Below are 27022 nucleotides of genomic sequence, written 5' to 3' on the forward strand. Positions count from 1 at the left end.
AAGTGTCTGTTGGTGTTGTTTACATTTCAGCGGGCTTAGCGGACTGATTAAGAGAACGTTGCGGCTTAGTGAGGAAATCAACGCGGAAATACCTCGCTCATTTCCCTAATACGTTCATTATACTTCTACGTGACTGGTGATCAAGCTCAATTTTAAGTGGAATCCTAACCACAGGGTTTGGTCAGGAGATATGAACCATGGGCGTCTTCATGAGAAGCCAGCGGCTAATGCCATATGCCGCTATGCTAGCACCCCTCTGCCCCGCCCTTCCTCACCTCTTCGGTCCTTCAGTGACGTATGGGTCCTTCGATGACAGCTGATGGACGGAACTGTTCGGGATGCAACTAGTCTTAAAACTCAGGAGTTTAACAACCAACTAAACACATTATAGATGTATATCAGACAGAATTCCATATTTCGGCATTTTAATCTGTGCAATCAGTAGCAGCGACCTAAGCCATTAATAATAATAATAATAATAATAATAATAATAATAATAATAATAATAATAATAATAATAATTGTACCGGGAGGTTCACCTCTACGCCGCGCATTCAAAATTAGCGTCTAAAAGAACTCCTCTATTGTTGAAACAGTGAAACTGAAACTACACCAAATTAGAACTTTACTCAGAAGATGTCACCACTAAAATCTGATGTAATTTTGTTATAGTGAAGTTTCCTGAACTGTATGAATTTCTACTTATTTTGTTTTCCATTCATCAAGAAGTTTGTATATTCTCCCATAGATGACACTACCAAAAAACTATCATCATGCACCCTGGTGGGAGGTATTCGAACTTATTATTCAAAGAATTTTGTATTCATAAGTTTTTTTACTGATTGATGTTCATTTATTTTTGGGTTGGCAATATTTCCCTTTTGTTTCAGCCAGTTTAGAATCTAGCCAATCCCTAATTTATGTAACTAATTTTCTACCAATCACAGTCTTCTTCGATTTTGAGTGTAACATTAAATTGAGCAATAAACATGAGAGGGTGTGGCTAGTTTAATCTTGAATGGTCTCGAACTTCCCCGAGGGTTTATAAACTGCGGATTTTCACGTTTCTTGGCCAATTGATCGTCGTCTTACTGAGTGTGTGTGTCAAAGCAGGAGGCGGGCGGCCTCTTTCATCAGGCAGCAGTACATCGACAAGGTAATGGCCACATAACATCTTTATTTCTTGCTAGCTCCCCAGTTCAATCCGCGGGAAAGGTCCGAAATCGTTAACCATGTAACCTTCTTTTCTATAAATGTAACTCTCTGCCGGCTAATGTAATAACTTCTTAAAATATTTAACTGTAAATCGGGGATAGAGAGTGATGTACCCTCTCGAGCTCCCCTTCATCTTAGTTTGAGGCGACTAGGTTTTGTAACTGGTTTTCTTCCTTTCCGGAATGTTTTAATTTATTCTTATACGAGTCACCTCCATAGTTTGGGAATGGCCCCTGTTTCATCGGCCCAGTGCCCTTTAGGTTGTAAGTGTTCATATCTAGGAGTGCAAGTATACGCCTCCATTCATTTTGATGTTCGGGCCATTTATTTAACCGTTATTCCTTTTACATGAAAGTCCAGTAGGTTGGGTAATAAATACCCCTGTATAATCATTTTCCTATTGTAAGCTGTGCCTTCAGAGGCCAGAATTTTTAAGTTGATGTTGCCTTGAGTAAACTTGGAAAACTGAGAGCCTGTTAGCTCTTTTGCAAAGTTTTTGAAAGATTAATGAATGCCTCTTGAAGGCTAGATGTTGTAATTTTGGGAGCAAGTGCTATCTGAATTAGGGGATTTCTGCCCTTGCACAATTTGTGCTCTTTTGTAAATTTGAGCTAGGAGCTCAGGAAAAGTAAAGTGAGGGCTTGAAGCCCACGATCTGTTTATACCACCAATCTTGTCTTTCCTAGACTTGTTTAATGATTGCTACTTGTACCTGTAAAATTGTTAAATTTTGTGTTTTAAAAATATAACCTTCAGTTTACGTTTTAAATTCAATTCTTGACATTGTAGTTAGACCCATTCACCCCAGCACCTTCTTTCACCTCTGCGTTCCACGGGAAACCCCGGAATAATAATAATAAGAGGAAGAAGAAGAAGAAAACAGGTTAAATTACTGGCCCGAACACACAATGTATGGAGGCGTACACTTGCGCTCCTTGGAAACCCGGTTTTAAAACCCTACTTGGGCTTATAGCCCGATGATGCAGAGGCTAATCCCACACTACTGAGGTGACTAGAGGAACAAGTTACTTGGTAATTTACAGGAGAAAAACGGTTATAAAATCGTAGTCACCTCAAAATAAACTGAAGGGGAACTCGAGAGGGTAACGCACTCTCTATACCGATTTACAATTTAAGTCTTGAAGAAATTTTACATTAGCTGAAAGAAGGTTTACATTTCAGAGAACAGGTGGTTACATAGTTAGAAATTCGAACCTTCCCCTCGTGCAAGTTGCGGAGGTAGCTACAGAGATATAAAACTGGTGGCCATTACCTTGGCTGGTGTACTCCCTGCCGAAGGATGAGGCTCCCCGCCTCCTGTCTTAACACACACACACACAGAGAGAGAGAGAGAGAGAGAGAGAGAGAGAAATTCGGTGATCAAAAGACAAGGTAGCTTGAGAAAGCCTGAGCTTATATACCCGAGGGTATGGTTCGAGAGGGTTCTGGACTAAATCCGGATACACCCTCTTATTTTATTGGATAGTTTTAAAAGTTACAAGGAGCCAGTGATTGGCTGAAAAATAATTACAGAAAATTGTTATTGGCCAGATTCAAAAGCTGGCGGGATAAGAAGGAAGTGCTGCAAACCATGAAATATCAAAATAAATGAAAGTTGATTTAGTTATGAAAACCTATAAAAACAAAACTTTAAATCACTCATTCTTCCGTCTTACACCAGAATGCATGACCTCAGTTTTTTTTTTTTTGTAAGGACATCTATGGAGAAAAGTTCAAACATCTTGACGTAAACCAAAACAAAACAAATGAATACAGACAGTTTAGGCAATTTCAAAACAAAACATTACTCAATAATTCAATGGTGACATCATCTGGCCAATGTCCCAACTTCATGCCGTAGCTGTTTCACGTTTTGTTTGATAGATAGAGTTCCTTAAGGCGCTTCTTTTAAATGAGCGGAGTTGAGGTGTACCTGCCGGTATAATAATAATAATAATAATAATAATAATAATAATAATAATAATAATAATAATAATAATAATAATAATAATAATAATAATAATAATAATAAAATAATAATAATAATAATAATAATAATAATAATAATAATAATAATGATGATGAAAACAACGAAATTAGCAGCCTTGCATCATATCAGACATCTACAAGAATAGATAGATAATCACGCAAGTAACAGGCCAAAATAATGTATAGCCTCTTCATTTATCAGTAATTAGTTGTATATTCTAGAATACAGGAGAAAGGGAATCGAATTCACGTCCTTCTGTGCATTGTACGCTAATCTTTGCATCAAGTTGATATTTTCAAAAAAATAGCGTGCTCGAACTATTTTTGGTTCTACTCTTTTATAGTGGCACTGGCTCAATTAGCTCCACCTCAGAGTTAAATGGTTTTCCTAATTGCCCCTCTGATAATTGGAAGCAAGGAATTTCTCTCCTCGCCTACGCTACCCAGTCGTAGCAATGAGGATAAATGACTGTCAGAAGAGTCATTGTCACTCTGTGAAAGGTTACGGTCATCACTACTTCTTTTTTGAACGTCTTGAGACGTATCTTTGTTTTGCTAATTGCTTTACGTTGTACCGACATAGATAGGTCTTATGGCGACGATGGGATAGGAAAGGCCTAGAAGTGGGAAGGAAGCGGCCGTGGCCTTAATAAGGTACAACCCCAGCATTTGCCTGGTGTGAAAATGGGAAACCACGGAAAACCATCTTCAGGGCTGCGGACAGTGGGGTTCGAACCCACTATCTCCCGAATACTAGCCGCAATTAAGCGACTGCAGCTATCGAGCTCGATCCAGAGACAGGTATCAACTGGACATCCTACATTATGCTGTCTTGAGCATATTGTTTCAGTTATTTATAATAATAATAATAATAATAATAATAATAATAATAATAATAATAATAATAATAATAATAATAATAATAGACTGAGGAACACAAGCAGGCCCACTCACAAAGAATGAGGGAATTCTGAGCTCAAAAGAAAGCTAAGTTCATTGCCAGATGTAACAAGATTTAAGGTAGTCCCCTATGGCCCCAGCGAAATAATATTGGTTTTACGTCCTACTCATTAGAGAACTGTCTGTATTGGACGAGACTGACTGGAATTACATTTTGTAGGATATTCAAAATCGAACTTGTTAACCTAGGCTCACAAGGGCAGCGCTCAACCACATGAGTAACTCAGCCCAGCAGTGAAGACTAGGTATATAATAGGAAGAGGGAACGGTTCAAGGATATTCATAATAAAAACATGATTATAAATAACAATCGAACATGATACATGGAACTTTAAACTACTTTTTTTTTTAATGGACGTAACTTGACGAGTCAAAGTTGGAAATTTATCAAACATTTCCGTTGATAAATTATTCCGATCCCTAATTCCTCTTCTTAATGAATATTTGCCCCAAATTGTTTTCTCAAATTCCACTTTATCTTCATTTTACGAACTTGCTTTTAAAAACGCCGCTCAAGCTTAAGCCATTACCGTGCGATTAGGCGCGCGCAGCAGTGAGCTTGCATGCGGGAGATAGTGGGTTTGAACCCTACTGTCGGCAGCCCTGAAGATGGTTTTCTGTGGTTTCCCACTTTCACACCCGGCAAATAATGCTGGGGCTGTACCTTAAATAGGCCACGGCCGCTTCCTTCCCGCTCCTAGCCCTGTCCTATCTCATCGTCGCCATAAGACCTATCTGCGCCGTTGCGACATAAAAAAAAGTAATGCCATTCCACGCCATCTCTCCAATGACAGCTTGAAATATTCCGCTTAATCTAGTCGAGCAACTCGTTTCCATATTTCCAAGTCTTCCCAGCTCAAAGTTTGCAACATGTTCGTAACACTACTCTTTTGTCGCGCCGGGCTGAGTGGCTCAGACGGTTAAGGCGCTGGCCTTCTAACCCCAACTTGGCAGGTTCGATCCTGGCTCAGTCCGGTGGTATTTGAAGGTGCTCAAATACGACAGCCTCGTGTCGGTAGATTTACTGGCACGTAAAAGAACTCCTGCGGGACTAAATTCCGGCACCTCGGCGTCTCCGAACACCGTAAAAGTAGTTAGTGGGACGTAAATCAAATAACTATTATTATTATTATTATTATTATTATTATTATTATTATTATTATTATTATTATTATTATTATTATCTTTTGTCGCAAATCACCCCGAACAAATCGTGCTGCTTTCCTTTGGATCTTTTCCAATTCTTGTATCAAGTAATCCTCGCGAGAGTCCCATTCATTCCCGGCACTAAAAGCCATACGCCATTTCATTTTTTATTATTATTTTTTTACTAGAACCACACTAATTGGGGTTTTCGCCAGTGACTTGCATGCCCTCTCCTTAAGGCGGGTTTACACGCTACGATAAATCGTGACGATGTGATTGTAACAATTCAGTGTTATAAATAAATCGAACGAGTGAGTACTGTTTAGACGCAGCGATGTCTTGTCCAATATTTATTGTCGAACGCGGTACAACGCGGTCAGCTGTTGTTGCGATGGAGGAAGTACTGAAGTACGACGTTCAGGAGGTCAAGGTTTAGAAAAAACAAAAATTGTCCGAGAAAAATTCTGTACGTATTTTAACGGGCAGAAACAAAGTGCATTGAAAGTTTGAACGTTACAGTTCCTGAAAAAAGCTTATTATTATAAAAATTGTTTATGATAATTTTGTTTTAGGTAATTTTTTCACTTTATTACCTTGCAAACATTTAATTATATAGACAGAAAATTAATTTGAACCATATATGCCATTCAGTAATATTTGTTACGATTAATGTAGGCCTACTGATTTCTAACATGTGATGTGAATTATAATTTGAGAAAATAATAAAACTACTTTTACTACAAATAAAAATTCGGTCTTTCTTCGTCCCCATCATCCATCTGCGCACTTTTTAGCGATAGATTTACATCCTAGAGCTGAAGCGGTCGACCTCGGCAATCTTCGGGATTCGTACTGGCAATCTTTGAAACACAAACTATGAATCGCTTATGCATCGCTGTGCGACGTCTGGCGTACACTTTACGTACTAGTACTGTTGTTATTTACACAGCAAAGCCAAACTATAGAATTCACTCTAGGAATAAGATTCGCATCGAGAAATGTTATATGTGTGTGTGACACAGTTATTGGCTTAAAATAACAGATTTAGAAAATTCATATCGATCGATCATATTATCATTCATACCAGATTTAATTTCCATTCAGTTGGTGGTACTTACGGAACCGGAAGCGCTCCCTTCTAACTCCTCAAACCCGTACAGAAATCTATCGCTAAAAAGTGCGCACCTCACCTTCCCCGGATTTCAGCGAATTGTTGACTTTGGTTAGTTTTGTTATATATACAGTACGCAATGCATTGATCTTTTTCACCGCAGTGCTACTGCCTGCCGACGGATCAAACTCCTTGTATTCCTTAACAAGCTCTGCATACACCAGGTTTTTTTTTTTTTTTTTCTGTCGGAGTATTCTTTCCTCTTAACGAGCCACAAACACGGAAAACTCTGATATTGTTTAATGAATTCACTCAAGAACTCATGAGGACTTTGGTTGGAAACTGCCATGATCACAAGGAAGAAAAACCAACACAGACTGAGTCAAATTGTAGCGACATGTGGGTGCAACTGTTTACATGTTCTAACCTCCCGTTACGATTCGTAGAAATTTATGCCGCCGGCACCAACCATCCAATCCAATTCCAACTCCAATAAATCGCTACAATGTCCTGTTTACACGCAACAATAATTTGGAGCAATTTATCGTTGTAACGGAATCGTCACGATTTATCGTTGCGCGTAAACCCGCCTTTACATCGTTACTAAAATCCCTAAATACCCTCATAACCATCTTTAACCCTTATTTGCAATCTCATTTATGTCATTACCTCAATGAAGATCTTTTCTTATACTAACACCTAGGTAGTTACAGTGATTGCTATGAGTTACTGTCCATCCCATCAACACATTTATTAAAACTGAGGGGCCTTTTGTTCTTTGTGAAACGTACAACCTGCCTTTTCAGCCCCTTAACTATCATACCATTGTCTGGTGTCTCCCTCACAACTCTGTCGAGGTCTTTCTGCAGTCGCTGACAATCCTTTAACGTATTTATTACTCATTTATTCAATTAATTAGTACATTATCCAAGAAGAACCAACGAACTCCTTTTCAGGTGTATCTCAAGTAAGTTCAGCCAAATGCAAAATTTCACTCGTATTAAATGATTTAATTTTCGACTGCAATCTGACATTTTTACCTTGAAAATAACATTTAGTCCATGCCTCGTAACAGTTTCAAATTAGTATAATGCTGAGCGGTAGACTTTTGTATAATATGTAAGTTTCAAGATATATTTTAGGTGAAAATATTTTCTCTTTTATTCTACAGGCAGCGTATTTTTTCCGTTCCACCAATGACATGTACCACCCAACAAAGCAAGAAAATACTCTATATAGTCTTCTTATTCATAGCTATATAGTCTTCTTATTCATGGAAGACCTTTCTTACTTCAAAATAGACAGACCGAGCTCAATAGCTGCAGTCGCTTAAGTGCGGCCAGTATCCAGTATTCGGGAGATAGTAGGTTCGAATCCCACTGTCGGCAGCCCTGAAAATGGTTTTCCGTGGTTTCCCATTTTCACACCAGGCAAATGCTGGGGCTGTACCTTAATTAAGGCCACGGCCGCTTCCTTCCCACTCCTAGCCTTTTCCTGCCTATCGTCGCCATAAGACATATCTGTGTCGGTGCGACGTAAAGCAACTAGCAAAAAAAAAGACAGAACGACCTGAACTGACCTCAGCTGACCTCCTACGCCTACGGCATTGGTCTTCAACGCACATCAATAAAGTAACACAGCCCCAACGTGGTGTGCGTTACCATAACATAAAACTCGTCGTCTATTCCCAGAATTGTGACATGAGCACATTCTATAACACGTAGTTGTAGAATTTTAATCCATGGAGAAATATTTACGAATTAATTTCAACTCTAGCAAAACCACTGAGAGGGACATTAACAAATTCAAGATCGAGGATCTTCTAAAAATTAAATCTACAATATTATCTACGTGTGATGAAAATTATGTTTGAGGTTTACAATATGATGGGATTTTAAAAATAACAATGCGTATTCGTTATGTATTGCGGAATTCCCTGCGATTACCTCACCATTGTATATTATTAGGATACCTGTGTGTTAACTATCTTGATTATTTTTTTACTTAAGATTATTTTTGGATCAAACCTCTCAGTACTATGAAATGGAAATATGATTTGTGAAATTATTATAAAAGTTTGATGGCAATGTTCTCCTAAAAAGCACTCAAGCTATTGCTTTCACGTAAATGTTGGTATCGTTATCAAAGCCACGGGACCCCAAGTTTTACGTGAAAACTAGACCTCAGAGATTCAACGTTTTAGTTCCAAAATCCCCCATCCATTAGACAGGATTCGAGCCACAACCGCCTTGGTGAGAAGTCTGACTATGCAACTCTGTTTTCAACCAAACTCACTCACTCTCCTGGCGCTACAGCTCATGAAGTTGCCCTGGCCTCTCCAAAAGCACACGCCCACTTCTTTCGGTCCAAAGCTGTTCTTCTCCAGCCCCAGATCCCTAACACCTCGAGATCTCTCCATCATGTCCTCAGTCTCCCCAGTTGGCCAATAGGGTGTTTGTTGAGGATCTTCTATGTTGCTCGGTCCTAGTTCATCCTTATGATGTGCCCGAGGTACGGAAGGCTCCTCCTGTCCGCTCGCACGGACGGCAGACTGGCCGCATTTTTGTTTTTTGTCGCACATTTCCCGCCAGAGAGTTCAGAGAGGCCTGGAAGGAGCAGGTATTCCTTAGTATTTTCGTCGCTAGTTGGCTTCGATTTCAGCCCATCCATACCTCCCCAACATCTCCGCACAGCCCGAAGGCTGACGCTGACGGCCAAATTGCCTTCTTGCGAGCGCAAGCGACAATTATCTTTCCATCCCTCAACAGAAGATGTAAGTAGATTTTTTTTTCTTTTACAATTTGCTCTACGTCGTACCGACACAGATAGGTCTCATGGCGACGATGGGAAAGGAAAGGCCTAGGAGTGGGAAGGAAACGGCCGTGACCTTAATTAAGCTATAGCCCCAGCATTTGGCTGGTGTGAAAATAGGAAACCACGGAAAACCATCTTCAGGGTTGCCGACAATGGCGTTCGAACCCACTATCTCCCGAATGCAAGCTCACAGCTGCGCGCCCCTAACCGCAAGTCCAACTCGCCCGGTGATGTAAGTAGATATTTACTTATTATTGCTATTATCATCATCATTATTATTATTATTATTATTATTATTATTATTATTATTATATTCATCTTCAGATATGCTAGTGTGGCATAAAGATTTTCCGAGGTTTTTTCCCTTTGAAATATGTTTTTTTCTCTTTCTGCTAGAAAATACTAACGGTCTGTTACCTACTCTTTCGTTCAGGGCTTAAGGACACAGCGATCTTCAAGATATTTTGATATTTTTCGAATTCTAGAGGAAGTGGGGAAGGAAGAAGGGGAAGTAGCAATTCCCAAGTTGTGTTATTATTTTGTATCATACACATTAGTACTATTTTTCCTTGGAAATATGTAACAAAAAAGGCAAATATGTTGATGTTAACCACTCTTTACTTTTTTCTGTGAAAATCCACAGCCTGTTTCTATTCATTCGACCGGACATGCCGTTCTAACAATGCCAAGCTCCAGAACTGGAATGGATCGGCTACAGACAAAGGTGAACACTGCTCTGCCGTTTTTCGTTAAGTGTGCACGCTCCCCTTTCCTATCAGTGCCTCACGCCAGGAATGGAATAGCCGGAATACTATGATGAACCAGTTTGTCACATTTCAGGAATCAGAACATGTATGAACCAGAGGAATGAGTGACAACAGAAGAGAGACAGCACATCACAACAAACAGCAGTCAATGTAATGTCATTGTTGATCAATTTTATCGGCTTGTTATTGTAGGCCTTAAAATACTGCAGCCTCTTTCCTTGCCGTCTTGCACCGTGGACTACTCATATGGCTAAAATTATAACGCATGGAAGGTGGAAAAGAAAATGGGGCATGATTTTTCTACTGGCAACAAGCTACAGTAGGTGGAGAAATAGCCATTCGCAAAAGGTATCACTCTCGAACAGCTACAGTTTAAAGCTGTCGCATATTGTTATAATTTACAGACCGGATGTCATGGGAAAATACCTATGGTTTATTTACTAACATAACGTAAACGATTCAATACATGTTCATTTCGGGGTCTAAGAGTTGCATAAAAGAAATCGTAATTTGCCTTTTAATGTATAATTTATTTATTTATTTATTTATTTATTTATTTATTTATTTATTTATTTATTTATTTATTTATTTATTTATTTATTTATTTATTTATTACGAAATTAATATTGTTGTGCATTGGCAATAGCTAAAATGAGATTTCTAATTTTCAAAATTACCAAGCACATCCGCAGTGAAAAAATGGGACTGACCTGTTCTTTGATCTGTAATCCCTCTTCATTTTCTGATTATTGTTAGAACAAATGGAAAGGGCTTTTGAATAACCTGTATTCTTAACAATTTTTAGCAAACAGAAATAAAAAAATAGGTTTCCTCACACCACCTAACCAAGGCCAGCAGGACAGCCTAAAGAACCGGCTACAATGAATCTATATATTTTAAAAAATTATGAAAACTAAAGTCAGTCAATCTGGCCATTCTATCCGGTCGATTTCCTTCATTTTTTTAAACTGAAAGTTATTCATGCACAGATTTGTCATCAGGTACTATAAATCACTTCCGCCTTCCTCAAATTATTTGATTTTTCAATTTTTTGTCTCTCTGAAGCAATCATATCTTCTGTTTTAATTGATGTACGGAGTTCGTTTTGGCCTAAGAACACTCAGTGGATCAAGCTCTTTCATTTCAGCTTTGAACTATTGAAATTGGTTGATTATGAGGAAAGTTATGAGTGCACATTCAATTTGACGTCTCATTTCTTCAACATTGTTTCTCATTGAAGCAATCATATCTTTCGTTCTAATTGAGGTACGCAGTTCGTTTTGGTCTAAAAACACTCAGTGGATCAAGCGCTTTCATTTGAGGTAATTACTTACATTGGTAGATTCTGAGAAAAGTTATGAGTACATTTGTTTCCCTGGCGAAGATTTTTGAAGGATTTTTTAACAGTTCGACGCGTAGCGTTGTTCCAAGGAACGTTTAATTCAATTTCTTTGTGTGATGTATTTTAAAGTGTTTTGTTGACATAATATTACATTCTATTAATGCAGCAGATCATGTGCTTTATTTCATTAACTCTCAACTTTACAAATACATCCGTGAGGAAAGTAACGAACAACACCATACTTTGTACATTGCGGGCGGAGCCAGCGGGAAACTGCTAGTACCAACGTAAATAAATTCGTTAAATAATCCGATTGTGATGCGTTTTCAGTTCTATCTGTGAAGTGTGTGAAAGCTGTTTTAAAGCACATTTAAAGTTTTTTAATGTCTATGATAACGCCTATTTCCAAGATTTTTAATGCCTTTTTGCCTGCCTATTTTACAGTTGTTTAGTGTCAAACGTCCGGTGTCTAGTCAAAATAATTTCATTGCACTACGACTAATCTGAAGTCCTGCTTCACAGTAGCTTCCACCTTCACTTTCCCACACACCCGGTGCCGGCACAAGTACCAAAGCAACTTTCTCCAACTTACTTCAGTATTATATCATTACCATGCATCACCGTTGCAGCATCGTGCGAACTAATGCCTTCAATATGAGGGCGCAATTATCTATGACTTAACAGGTCTGCCCAATTAATGTGCACATTCTACCAACTGGTATTATAAAAGAGAAACTAATGCAACGGAAAAGGCGGAACCCAGAGCGTACTATAGAAAGAAAGCGTTTTATTTTGCCCTTTTTTCAGTTTACTTGAGTGTCGGCACTGCATGTGTGTCAAGCTAACTAAGGTTGTTTTTAACACACACATATGTTAAGGATCCTTAGACAACACACTGCTCAAGTAGAACGTTGTAAGTCTAAAGCTTTTTCGAGAAAATAAACTTCCACTTTTACTTTAATCGAACTTTTAAAACTATTTTGTAATATGTGAGTTTCATAACGAACAATATAAAAAGTATCAGGATCCTATGCATCGAAAGCCACTGCGCTGATCTTTCAGCCAATGATTTTTGATGCTTGAAATAAGAATTATCAATACTACCTCTAAGAGATTTTTAAAATTACACAAGAACAGGGAGTAATGCTGTGCTTTAACCGATCCCTGCCGGAAATAATGGTGGCTAACACTGCAATGCGCTGGTGTTTCTTCAAGATCCCCTTCCAAAGTGAGTGACGAAGAGTTCGCGATACCCATTATGGCGCAATGAGTCAGGATTTTGTTAACTCAAAACCAGCAAATTGGTTATGAAAATTTACCAGAATTGTTTTGAGCCCTTTAGGTCTTGTGATGATAAAAAATTGCAATTTGGAGCGACTAATAATCACGTTCAGATAGCGGATTGTTAAACTTTGACCAACAGCTTAGTTGAGTTTCGGCAGTCGACACAGTAAGTGAAAGGTGGTGACTATACATTTATACTGCGCATCAGTATTATACGAATATTGTCATGAGGCAAATGCTGGTGCTGTACCTTATTAAGGCCATGGCCGCTTTCTTCCCACTCCTAGCCCTTTCCTGTCCTATCGTCGCCATAAGACCTGCCGGTATATGTGTCGGTAAAGCTACTTTTAAATAAAAAAAATCTGAGCTTAGGGTTGCAATAGGGTTCATTCAGACTTATGAGGACCTGTGTCCCAACACGAGAGGCAGGAGATCCAATCAAGAATACCCTGCAATTCGGCTAAGGACACTGTCACAGTAACCACGATGCTCTCCAGTATCTGCCTACCATTTGGTGTGCAGCAGCAACACTGTGTTGGCAGCAACACTATGTTGGCAGCAGTCGTTCTGACAGGCCAATACTCTAATGGGCTGTTGCGCAACAAGTTTTGTGTTTTATGAGTGTATAATGTTCAAAAGAAACCAATTACACGAATAGGAAATGTGTGTGTCTTAGTAGCTAGCCACCATTTCTGGTTGCGAGTGAAGCAGAGTATGACAGCGAAGAAGAAAACTATCCCTCTGCATATTTTTGCCAACGCCCATCGCGCACGTTCCGTGCCGACTTAATAACAGTGAAATGTCACGCAGAGAACATTTTAAAAACTATAATAAAACATGCAACGTATATCCGTAATGTTTCCACCAGTAAAACAGAAGGAAACTAGTAGAAGCTGGCAAATTTCCGACACCAGTAAGTCACAAATTTAGAGCAGCGCCTTAAATGAATAATCGAAAATACCAAATTTATCCTTTAAATCTGTACTACAGGACCAGTGCTGTTCCGCAGTATTCGTTATAAATAGGCCAAAAAGCTTGTCCTGATATGCCTGTCCTAGTCATTGTTTTACCTGTCCTTTCCAATGGTTTTATGAACATTTAACACTGGTAAATAATAATGGGTCCGCCTCTGTGGTGTAGTGGTTAGTGTGATTAGCTGCCACCCCCGACGATATTTGAAAAGTGGTACGAGGGCTGAAACGGGGTCCACTCAGCCTCTGGAGGTCAACTGAGTATAGGTGGGTCCGATTCCCACCTCAGCCATTCTGGAAGTAGTTTTCCGTGGTTTCCCATTTCTCCTCCAGGCAAATGCCGCGATGGTACCTAACTTAAGGCTACGGCCGCTTCCTTCCCTCTTGTCTATCCCTTCCAATCTTCCCATCCCCCCGCAAGGCCCCTGTTCAGCATAGCAGGTGAGGCCGCCTGGGCGAGGTACTGGTCATCCTCCCCAGTTGTATCCCCCGACCCAGAGTCTGAAGCTCCAGGACACTGCCCTTGTGGCGGTAGAAGTGGGATCCCTCGCTGAGTCCGAGGATAAAACCGACCGTGGAGGGTATTAAGAAGAAGAAGAAGAAGAAGAAGAAGAAGAAGAAGAAAGAATAATGGATTCATTCGTTATGTAGTTTGTAACATTTATTTCCATACAATATTCACTGTGCTTCGACCATTTGTGCATATCTGGATCGTATTTTCATATGATCTTGCCGGAGCTAGTGTCGTGAGTGACTACTGTTTCGGGTAAGCGGACAACCACTTTTGCAAGAGTTTTATACCTGCTCTTTATAAATGGTCGTACAGAAGGCTAATCGGCTTGATACCTTCCCGCCTGTGCATACGTAGACTGTTTTCGCTTAGCAGCATGTAAGTTATTAGGAACGTTCTGCCATCTATTGGGTACATTTAGAAGCTGGGGAAGGTTAGAGAATCAAAAAGGAGCTGGCAGAGAATTTTACTCTTCCATGATCAGAGGAATTGTATACTCTCTGACTCGACGGGTAGTAATCAAACATGGCTGCAAGCAGTCACATTACTAAGGATGAAAACCACACATAGCCTACCAGAATATTAATTACAAATTAATTACAACCTGTGGCAATAAAGTTCGGTGAATAGTTCTGTACTATCAACATAGATGAACAATGCACGACAGTGACCTTACTGTCCTTTGAAACAGTCCTCTCCCATAACTATGCACTGCTGAGATCGGCGATACATGTTTTGGAAACTTTGCAAGAAGACTTCCTTTGGGATGGTGTTCAAAACGTCGTTCCCTCAGGTAGAAATTCCTTGTGGATAATGCCTTGACTATCGAGTATCGTCTTGATGCGTGACTTTTCGGCTCTGACCTTTTTCCGACGACGGGATCCCGGAGACCGCCATTCCATGCTTTGCCGTTTCGTTTCAGGGTCGTACCTGAGACACCAGGTTTCATCCTCAGTGACAATACAGTTCAAGAAATTTGGTGTCGCATCCGCCGTTTCGACAAAATCCTGTGAAGCCTCTAAACGTGCCTGCTTCTGATCGTCAGTCAAGTGATGTGCCACAAAATAAGAACACGTTTTTCTCTTCCCTAACTTCTGGGTAACGATTTGTCGCACGGATTCACGGTTAATCTGCAGTTCATCCGCTATCATGCGCACAGTTAATCGCCGATCGTTCGTGATTAATGTCCTCACTTTCTCAATGTTTTCTTCACTGACGGCGGTCGCCAGTCTTCCGCTACGGGGAAAACTACTCGTACACACACTTCAAGGACAGTGCTTGATCTTCATATACATGTACCAGCATCGCATGCGTTTCTTTCGGTGTCTTGCAAAGCTTAAAACAAAACTGTACATTGATCTTTTGGTCGTCCATATTCCTGTTCGCAGTTCAGAACCACCGCACTAAACACGCACTGTGTCAAATAGGTCTTACACGGCACACACACGATGCTTAACTGACCAATGTTGGGAGCCGGTGGTCAAAACCTGCTGCTACGCAGATGCAGCGTTGTGTGTTGCCAGTGTTGCCGGATCGACCGTTCTGACTTCATTCACCGAACTTTATTGTCACAGGTTGTATTAAAGTGTTTGTCGCTTAGCAACCTGCTAAGTAGCCTACAGAATGTATTGCGGGCTAGGGTAAGCCGTCGCCTGCAATTATTGGAGTGGCGGAGTTGCCACTGTGGATCAGTGGTAGAGTGTCGGCCTCCGGATCCCAAGATAGCGGGTTCAAACCCGGCAGAGGCAGTCGGATTTTTGAAGGGCGGAAAAAGTCAATTCGACACTCCATGTCGTACGATGTCGGCATGTAAAAGATCTCTGGTGACACATTTGGTGTTTACCAGACAAAATTCATTAAATCTCAGCCATAGACGCCCAAGAGAGTTTCGGTGTACTCGGTCTGCCATCTAGTGGGTCTAGAGTAAAACAGAACGTCGAAAATGAAGAGCAGACAGCCAGATGGCGTCAAATTGAAATATCTGCATACGGTAGCTGAGGTCATACGATTATTATTATTATTATTATTATTATTATTATTATTATTATTATTATTATTATTGTTACGGGTTTCCCGTGGAATGCAGAGGTGAAAGAAGGTGCGGGCTGAAATGGGTCTAACTACAAAGCTAAGATATTGATTAAAATTGCATTAAAGGTTATATTTTCAAAATTAGCAAAACAATTTTCACATAAAACTTCAGATTTAAACAAGTAAGAACAAGTCAAATCAGGTACAATACCAGGAAAGCCAAGATTTAGAGATATTTTAACAATCTGGGCTACAAGCCCTAATTTTTACAATTTCTGGGCACTCAGTTCACAACCACATATTACCAAAGGGCAGAAATCCCCTCATTACATGGAGCACTTGCTCCCACCTAGCACTGTCAGGCCTCCTAGAGGCACATATCCAAATACAAGAAAGAGCTGACCCGCTCTCAATTTTTCAAGCCTATCAAAGGCCACAACGGACTTTACTATTAACTGCCCTCAAGGCACACTTACAAAGAAACAGGGGTATCTTGTACCAACCTAATGCGCCGTAGTAGAAAAATAATAGGTTATGTTAATGGCCCGCAACACCAAGCAGAATGGAGGCGAGTACTTGCACTCCTACATGAAATCTTTTAAAACCTAAGAGGCACTAGGCCGATGAACCAGAGGCTATTCCCATACTATGGAGGTGACTCGTATAAGAAAATTTAATACATTAAGGAAGAAAAAGTTACCAAAACGTACCCACCTCAAGGCAAAAATGAAGGGGAGCTCGAGAGGGTAAAGCACTCTCTATCCCCGATTTACAGTTAAAGATATGTGAAGTTTTACAAAAGCGACGGCAAATTACATGTTTTCAAGATAGGTTACATAATAAAGGTTTCGGACCTTCCCCGCGGTTTAAACTGCTGGGCTAGCAAAAAATAAAGATGGTTAAGTGGCCATTACCTTGTTGAAGAGCTGCTGCCGGATGAAAGAGGCGCTTCCCGCCTCCTGCTACACTTCCATACACTAGGCTAGATGTTGTTCGAGTGGCCGAGAGACAGGAAAATCAGCCGTTTTTATACTCTCGGGGAAGATTCGAGACCTTTCATAAATAATTAAGACACACCCACAGGCGTTTATTGGGTAGCTTACAGTTGCACATCCAAATCGAAGAAGAAAGACACGATTGGTCAAAAATTAATTACAGAAACTCTGGATTGGCTCAATTCAAAACTGGCGGAAAGAAAAGATTTATATTGCCAACCCACAAATGAAAGAACGAAATTTAGTAAAGGACAAACTTATGAATACAAAATTTCTTCAAATAAAGTTCCTCCACTTCGCACCAGGGTGCATGGTCATAGTTTTTTAGTAGAGACATCTATAAGAGAATTCCACACTTCTTGATCAGTGGAAAACAAAACAAGTTGAAATCCACACAGTATTGACAATTTCGTAATCACAAAATTTACGGTAGTGACATCATCTGAGAAACTTATGAGTTGATACAGTTGTTAAAGTTCAGAGTTTCTCCTGTAGAGGAGTACTTATTGGCACAATATTATTTATTATTATTATTATTATTATTATTATTATTACTGGAGTGGCCATTTAATGATTTGATTTAAGGATTACTCAAAGGTTGACTGAACTATGTTTCTTCAGAAAATTATATATTTTTTAAACAGCAGTATGCTTTTAGCGCTCCTCACGAGATCGTAGGCTTGCTTGCGGCTGTGTACACTCTACAGCACATGCCTGGGGTCCTCCAACGGGCACGACAGGCAATGGCACGTCTTTGCAGAATGTGTATAGAATAAGGATAGTACACTTTTTGAACATTTTTTGTAAAAGGTTACACTGAAATTGACAGGTAATAGTTTTATTCTCAAACGCCTCAAAATGTGCTTCAACTCTAGGATTTCCGACCTATGGTTATTTAATTTAAAAAGCATCTCTGCTGTCTCTTTTATCATCCCTAGAATTTTGAATATTGAATTTTTATACACCCTGTATGAAGATAGATACACCCTGTTGATGGTCTCAACTACGAACTGTGTTGCTGTTAATGACATAGCGAAATTCTACAGGACGGTCCCTGTAGATGAATTAATCTGACTTTTTCAGGCGACACTGGCAGAGTCACCAGAGATGTTTAACATGCCAATAACAATGACACGGAATACCAAGAATTCTGACCGCCCTTAAATATCCTCAGTCGGGATCGAGCCCGCGAACTTGGGACAATGAGTCGAACAGTATCACTGATCCCATAAGGCAACTCTAAAACAAGAAGAGCCGAACATACTCACCCAATCTTATAACAGGCAGATGATACCATGCTGCAGGCCCAAATAATATCAGACCCTTAAGGCTGTAAATGAGGTTACAACTTTTTTCAAATTATTCATCACATCAAAATTCTGAGGCACTTTCAAAACGGTAATTTGTACACCGTCAACCATAAAATAGAAGTAAAAAAAAAAAAAAAAAGGGACTAGTCCATTTCCATATGGGCTAAGATAGGCCCTGGAGGAAAACAGTGTAAAGGCTTCAAATAACCATAACCTCGACAGTAAGTTGTATAGAGTGGTTAGCTCTATGCCCGGCCGCCTTTGCTCCCAGTAATGAACCTGGTATTCATTGTTGGTGTAGGCTGAGTGAACCTCAGGACTTACCGACTTCGGGTAATTATTGGTGGGGGGGATGATTAACAAGGACTCGGGCATGTGAAATGAGGAACAACTAGCAATGCAAACATTCCTATATAATAACAATATTCACAAACATACCAATAATAGAGCTTGTTTCTCAAATACATTTTTGAACGAGTCTTATGTACGAAGTTTTCAATAATATTCGCAAGTATACAGCAAAATATAACTTGAATCATCAATACAGAAAATATTTCGAAGGAATGTTTCATGTACGAAGCTATTAAAAATAACCACAAGTAACAATTTGAACTTGCTTCATAAACACATTTTCTTAATACATATCCTATTTCATGATACGAAATGTGAAAAGGTCTATCACGAGATGTGTACCCCTTGAACAGTCTCCACTGGGAAATGTAGTTCTCTGAAGGAAGCCCGCTTTATAATCTCATTTCTTGATACAAAACCATCCACCACCTTCTCCAGATTTAACGTCCGGCTCCGTGGCTAACTGGTTAGCGTGCTGGCCTTTGGTCACAGGAGTCCCGAGTTAGATTCCCGTCGGGGTCGGGAATTTTAACCATAATTGATTGATTTCGCTGACACGGAGGCTAGGTGTATGTGTCGTCTTCATCATCAAATCAAAAGACCTGCATCTGGCGAGCCGAACTTGTCCTCGGACACTCCCAGCACTAAAAGCCATACGCCATTTCATTTCATTTTTTTTTTTCAGATTTAACGCCTTAGCAGCCTCCGAAGATTACCAAACTCCACATTTTAAGGGGACTCAGGCCCGGTTTCATCAACACATGTTAAATATATACTAACAAGTAGTTAGTTAATACGGAGTTAGAAATTTAACATCTTGTTAGGTTTCTTGCGTTTCATCAAACTTTTCTTGTGAAATATTAACTAATCGACTGTTAACTCTCCCAATATTGCGAACTGGTGCGAATCAAGGAGGCAGTGGTACGAACATGCAACTTTACAACGCGCTCCGATGCGCTTTTGTTTGAGCACAGCTGTAAAATATGGCGCGTGAAGTGAAACAGAATCGTAGTTCTAATTTTTCCTCCTTCGAAAAAGAGCTGTTAATTGAATTAGTTAGTAAATATATATATAAGTTAATGAGTGCAAGCGCACAGATGGCTTGACGATAAAAGAAAAGGACGAGGCGCGGGAAAAGTCCGCGAGGGTTTCAATGGGGGTAAACAGATACTTTTTTTAGCGGGTATCCGCTTTCACTTAACAAAATCACTTCGTTAATTGTCCCACTTCAAACTGTGCTCCGATATGGGAGTTACTAAATACTGTATTGTCGTATGCAGAACCAGACCACCTAGCAAGTATATCCTTGATTTGGAGGTTAGGCTCACTAATCACCTGAACATTAACCTTAACAGAGAAATATCCCTTTCGATTACGATATATTTCGGCCCAGTTGCCTCCAGGTGATTGGATTCTTACATGTGTGCAATCTATTGCACGTAGAACAAACACCAGGAAAACGGCTTATTTCATAGAAGTCGCGGATAATTTGCTGACGCTCTTGTACTGAAGGGAATGTTATATACCTCCTTCTCATGGATGCTATTGCTGCAGACACTCGACAAACAACTTTATTAACAGTGGCTTTAGAAATTCCAGCATTGTCTCCGGCCATTATGTGAAAATAACCAGTAGCAAAAACTCGTAATATTATCAGTGCCTGCAACATTGGAGAAAGAGGTAAGTTTCTCTTCGTATGATATTCTAACCTCACTTGAATTTCGTCAACAACCTTAGCAACGACTGTTTTCGATAACCTGTATCTATGAAGAAATTTCGTATCAGTCAAATTTTCAAAGTCATTACGTCGCTGAACTCTTCTTCGATCAGGATTGTTTTGTAAAAGATCTAAATAGAGCAATTCCGCCTCGAAAGCGAGATTCACAGCAGCCATTTTGGAACAGGTTGCTAAATGCTAATGTTAGCCATTTAACATTGGAAATGGCTGATGTTAACTTTAATACGCAGTTTAACATTTGTTAATGTTAACATTTGTTGATGAAACGCAAATTTTCTTAAATCATATGTTAAAATGATTTAACACCTTGTTAAGTACTAACATGTGTTGATGAAACCGGGCCTTAATATCTAGGAAGAGAATTTTTGGGGGTCAAAATGGCACTCTGGCCCCCCTAGGATCATTTGGACCGAGCTTGATAGCGCGGGAAGAATTGAGAGAAAGAAGAAGAGCTGCTCGACTAAGTGGTATGTTCCGGGCTGTCAGCGGAGAGATGGCGTGGAATGACATTAGTAGACGAATAAGTTTGAATGGCGTTTATAAAAGTAGGAAAGATCACAATATGAAGATAAAGTTGGAATTCAAGAGGACAAACTGGGGCAAATATTCATTTATAGGAAGAGGAGTTAGGGATTGGAATAACTTACCAAGAGAGATGTTCAATAAATTTCCAATTTCTTTGAAATCATTTAGGAAAAGGCTAGGAAAACAACAAATAGGGAATCTGCCACCTGGGCGACTGCCCTAAATGCAGATCAATATTGATTGATTGATTGCAGTCGCTTAAGTGCGGCCAGTATACAGTAATCGGGAGATAGTGGGTTCGAGCCCCACTGTCGGCAGCCCTGAAGATGGTTTTCCGTGGTTTCCCATTTTCACACCAGACAAATGCCGGGGCTGTACCTTTTAAGGCCACGGCCGCTTTCTTCCAATTCCTAGGCCTTTCCTATCCCATCGTCGCCGTAAGACCTATCTGTGTCGGTGCAACGTAAAGCAAATAGCAAAGAATTTTTTTTTGGGGGGGGGGGTGGGCAGAAAACGCCTTGCACCCCCACCCCCAATGTGCCAGTCCAGAAGTTGAAATCTCGTTTCTAAATTTTTCGACTTCCTGACAGGGAATCAAACCTACGTCCTTCCGGGTGAATCGAGCATGCCTTTATCGCCTCAGGCAATTTCTTGAGGAAAAGGTAGAACGAACAAAAATGACGACCAATATGTAATGATAATTATTTCATCTCAAACACTGCCTACAAAATAAAAGGCATGGCAAACCATTGAATAAATTATACCATTAAGACAGGCAATACCCGTAGCTGAACACCAGCATATTAACTCGTGAAGATAAATGCATACGGGTGCTAACATTCACAGGAATTCAAAACAACCTTCACGCAGATCGCTCAAGCTTACAAGTCGAGGCCAACGACCTATGACCAACTGGGAGATGGTTCATCCAATTCCAAAGTCACCAGACCATCCGAAAGAGTAGCGGATAAACAAAACTGACAGAGAAAAAAATACAAACGTTCTAACAAAGACGTTGTTGTTCCCTTCCAGAAATCGAAGTTTCTCACATGAGATATAACAGTAAGAACTATTTTACATGCACAATGGAATAAAGTGCTAATAATGTTTTTAAAAAAAGTATTGGTGGCGATTCTATACCAAGTGCTTTAATTTACATTATTTCATGGTCAAGAAAATACAAGGCCCTTCACTACTGCGCGAAACAAGGAGAAAGTAACTACAGTATAACAGTTTTCCTTTTTGTGAGAAGTAATTATTTGTGATTTCCTGACATAAAAAGATAACGGCTAAAGGTTTCTCATGGAGATTTATTTGATAGTTAACACACGTGTCTGAACTTAGATGTTTTGAAAACTAGTAGGAAATATAACATTCGCCACAAATAACCCAATGCTACCGAATGCTCACTTTCAACGTAACAGAACTACCCAAGTTAACTGACGAGGAGGGAAATGGACATTTATGAAGACTGGGTCAGACGGTATTAGCGCAAGCCTTCAGAACCTAAATTGGTGGGTTCGAATGTGGCTCAGTCCTGTGGTATTAGAAGGTGTCTGTAGATTTACTAGCACGAAAAAGAGCTCCTACGGGGGGACATTTGCGGTACCTCGGCGCCTCCGAAAACCGTAAAAGTAGCTCGTGGGAAGTAAAACTATTATCATTCAAGGGGCTAGTTATACGAAGAATGGCGCTCATTTGTGCGTACAAGAGTGGCTCAGTTTTTGTAAAAGCAAGCAAACTTGTGATCATAGCCATCGGACATTGAGTTTTACGTGGAATCCTAACCACTGGGGCGTGCCTTTTCATTAAAAAACCCACGTGCATTTGCTGGGGATTCGAATCACGACCGCCTTGACTAGCCCATTTGGCTATCACGCCCCTTCAGTTTTAGTTTCAGGAAGTGTACAGATGCAGTTGCTTATTTAAGCAACATCCGCATGATGTGCGAGGAACAGTGTCCTAAAAATACTGTATAATCAATTATACTTACATGTGGCGAGGCAGAGAGGAAGAACAAGCCGTATTAGCACGAGGCAGGGGAAGTAGTTCGCCATTGTGGAGTGGGCTCTTCAGTGCCGACCTGTAACAGGCAATTACCACATCATGAAGGACATTTTATTACACTCTAAAACTCATAAGTTTTGCAAAGATTAAAGTGAAAGATAAAATCTTTCAAAAAAAAAAAAACTCCATATATAAAGAAACAGACGAAAGTAAACTAGATACATTCATATAACGTGCAGACTTCATTGCGATGGTAAAAAGGATGATTTATTTTTCCTAGTGTTATTATTTTGCTACAAGTTTAACGTCAATTTCACACATACAAATTTTCGGTTACAGATGGTAACAATCGGATACGAAAAGGCTTGGAGTGGAGAAAGAAGTGGCCTTAAGTTACAGTCCCAGCCTTTTCCTGGAGTGAAAATTGGAAACCATGGAAAACCATCGTCAGAGCTGCCGACAGTTGTGTTCGAACCCACTATTTCTCGAAAGCAAGCTGGCAGCAACCAGGGGCGGTTTTTGGATGGATGCGTAGGAGGCCGAGCCTCCTTTACTTGTTTCAGAAGCATTGAGATTTTCCTATGAACCAACTTAGGACCTAATTTGCATTTCATTTTAATAATTTTTGTATCGGAAGGTACACCTCAACGCCGCGCATTCAAAATATGCCCTTCGTCGCCATAAGACCTATCTGTATCGGTGCGACGTAAAGCCAATTGTAAAAATAAAAACATCCTTACACTGACTCAAGTTCCACCGTTTAACTTTGTTTTTTATTTTGCTAGTTGCTTTACGTCGCACCGACACAGGTACAGCCCCAACATTTGCCTGGTGTGAAAATGGGAATCCACGGAAAACCATCTTCAGGGCTGCCGACAGTGGTATTCGAACCCACTATCTCCTGGATGCAAGCTCACAGCCGCGTGTCCCTGGCCGCACGGCCAACTTGCCAGGTACTGTTTACTTTTAACGAGTGCCCTATAATTCTTCATATCCGCGCCTTTTTCTTTCTCTACCCGCCCCATATATTATTTATCCGCGATGCGATATTTTTTAACACTTCTTTTCAATTGTTTGAATTCCAAGAAATGGAAAGCATGATATCTACGCCGTTCACGCATTTTTCTATGATGGTATACGTTTCATCTAATATCTCTCATCATACCTTACGAAAATCAACGGCGATATTGTTTCTTTTCCTTGCCGGAACACTCCGCCACTCCGCTTAGTCGAACTGTTCGTCTCCTTCCTCGGAAGTCTTCCCAGCTCAAAGTTTGCAACATTTTTGTTATACTACTCTTTTGTAGGAAATCACCGAGATTGATTGATGATTGCTGTTTAAAGGGGCCTAACATAGAAGTCATCGGCTCCTAATGGTACGAAATGAAATGGCGGACTAAAAACCCAATATCCTCCACTGACCACAATTCAAAACGTGAGGATGGATGGGATGGGATGGGATGGGATGGGATGGGATGGGATGGGATGGGATGGGATGGGATGGAAATTTAAAATGATCAGGGGAACCGACCCACAGTGCCTCACATGCACAGAAGCTGGCGTAGAACAGTAGTATTACTGACCAAGGGACTGCCGCTATAGCACGATACTGAAACGATGATGGTTATATTCGAAAGGAAACCAAAATCCAAGTCATCGGCCCCTCGTAAAGGTTCTTATCGCTAGAAAAATAGAACCATAGTATTTGTCATGTTGCGGTACTAATCAAGAGTAGGGTAGACTCGCGGGTATTCCACACATTATGGCACTACTCATAGGTAATGAAATTCGCACGTCTTACAGACCTAATGTGTTTCGCACATTGCGGCGTCCTTGACAGGCAACGCAAACCTATGGTGCTCATATAGTGGGTACTAATCATAGGCAAGCCAGAACCATGGGTTCCGTCATCCCATGGTGTCGCTCATATAGTGCTACTAATCACAGATTCTGTAAAAGCCGCCGTGCCCACGTTTGCTTCTCCTATTTGGTACCCAACATAGTGGTACTACGCGCAAGTAAAAGCGACCCATGGTGTTCGCCGCGTGGTGGTACTAATCACAAGTAGTTTCATAGTTCTAATTTGATAATCTTTTGGTCGCCCCTTTTAGTCGTCTCTTACGACAGGTAGGAGATACCGTGGGTGTATTCTTCATCTGCGTCCCCCACCCACAGGGGGGTAAATCACCCAGAACAAAAGGTGCTGCTTTCCTCTAGATCTTTCCCAAATCTCGAATCAAGTTATCCTGGTTAAGATCCTATACACTATACTGAAATTCAAGTTAAGAGCTTAGGAAAAGTATCCTTCCGCATGTGAGCACGTCCCCTGTTCCCCCTTCCCGTCTCGTCACCGTTCTCCATGTCCGACTCGTTGGCTGAACGGTCAGCGTACTGGCCTTAGGTTCAGAGGGTCCCGGGTTCGATTCCCGGCCGGGTCGGGGATTTTAACCTTAATTGGTTAATTCCAATGGCACGGGGGCTGGTTGTATGTGTTGTCTTCATCATCATTTCATCCTCATCACGACGCGCAGGTCACCTACGGGTGTCAAATAAAGACCTGCACCTGGCGAGCCGAACCCGTCCTGGGATATCCCGGCACTAAAAGCCATACGACATTTCATTTCACCGTTCTCCATCTCCGCCACAACCAGCTTATCATTAACGCCGTGCGTCCATCTGACAAGTACAGTACTTCATTCTGAAATAGTGAAGCATCAAACGAAATCACTGCCTTTCACATAGCTGTACTTTGATTACGTACCATACCTATTTATTCCTTCATTGACCATATAAAACCTACAGATTACTGACGAATTCCGAGGCAAGAGAAGCAAGAATTATTTTTGTTTCATAATGCGATTTGTGTGAGGCACATGGAGACTTACAACATACGTATACGATTCCGCTCTCTTGCAACGACTGTCACTGGCAGTTTCTCATAGTTAAAAAAGCTGAAAAACCCACCGGTGAGTGGGATTGCAAAATACAATGCTTCCAGGAATGTTGTAAATATTGTAGTCTCGTCATTCGGAAGGTAAAAACGAACTCATGATCCTCTCATGACAACATTTCTGTAGGTAGAGTGCGGTTGCGAATATAAAGTAAAGTACACATTATTATTATTATTATTATTATTATTATTATTATTATTATTATTATTATTATTATTATTATTATTATTATTATCATCATCATCATCATCATCATCGAATACGCCAAAGATCCTATTCCCATACCGTGTTAAGGCCCTTCCTGTTTTATTTACGGCGAGTGCTGAGCTGACACATCGTTCTTTCCCTGGAGACTTGGATTTTCCATTCCAAGCGAGCGGCGTAAACACTGTACACAGAAACGCCGATCAGCTGCGCGGACTTTTTCACGTCTTCCACAGTCCACAGTGGATTCTAATCTCGTAGGCTACTGTAAACGTTTAAAACAATTTGGTTTAGATTTTCCACTTTATTTTCCTCTACTTTTGTTAGCTTTAAAGTATTTCACAGGGAACTCAAGCGTCACAGCATCACACACGTCTTGCTCACAGCTGGCAGCCATTATTGCCAACAGTTTTCTTGGATCCATCTTCAACGTCCCACCTATTATGCGAACTTATCAACAGTGGTATGAACTCGAACAAACTTACTAAGTACACAGTGCAATAAGATATCAATATCATATTAAATTATTATTATTTTGCTACATACACCACTGAGAACAATAACTATTCACAGCCATCTACGTATGAAATATAAGAGTTGGTAACGAACCCGAATAACATACAACCTGTGATATATTTTCCATATTTATACAGGGCAAAAATTTTAATTTATCAAGCCAGTTCACCAGAATATCTAACCAAACTGAAGGAAGCTCCTGACTTCAGGAACAAGTAACAAACCTAGGGAACTATTTGGCGCTGCGGAAGCCTTTTCACCGACCAGAAGTCTGACTAACATCT

General features: G+C 40.3%; 1 protein-coding gene across 9 annotated transcripts in view; it reads right to left on the bottom strand.

Annotated features, from left to right (window-relative positions):
- Positions 1-27022, bottom strand: part of Piezo (piezo type mechanosensitive ion channel component) — a 555272-nt gene that overhangs the window by 485343 nt on the left and 42907 nt on the right. For all 9 annotated transcript variants that reach the window (XM_067145104.2, XM_067145105.2, XM_067145110.2 and 6 more), the window contains exon 2: positions 23054-23143. In XM_067145104.2, the coding sequence (XP_067001205.2) occupies positions 23054-23117 (64 nt within the window). In that variant the 5' untranslated portion in view covers positions 23118-23143. The remainder of the gene's footprint in view (positions 1-23053; positions 23144-27022) is intronic.

This window comes from Anabrus simplex, chromosome 4 (genome assembly GCF_040414725.1).
Source record: "Anabrus simplex isolate iqAnaSimp1 chromosome 4, ASM4041472v1, whole genome shotgun sequence".
In the NCBI taxonomy this organism is placed as follows: domain Eukaryota; kingdom Metazoa; phylum Arthropoda; class Insecta; order Orthoptera; family Tettigoniidae; genus Anabrus; species Anabrus simplex.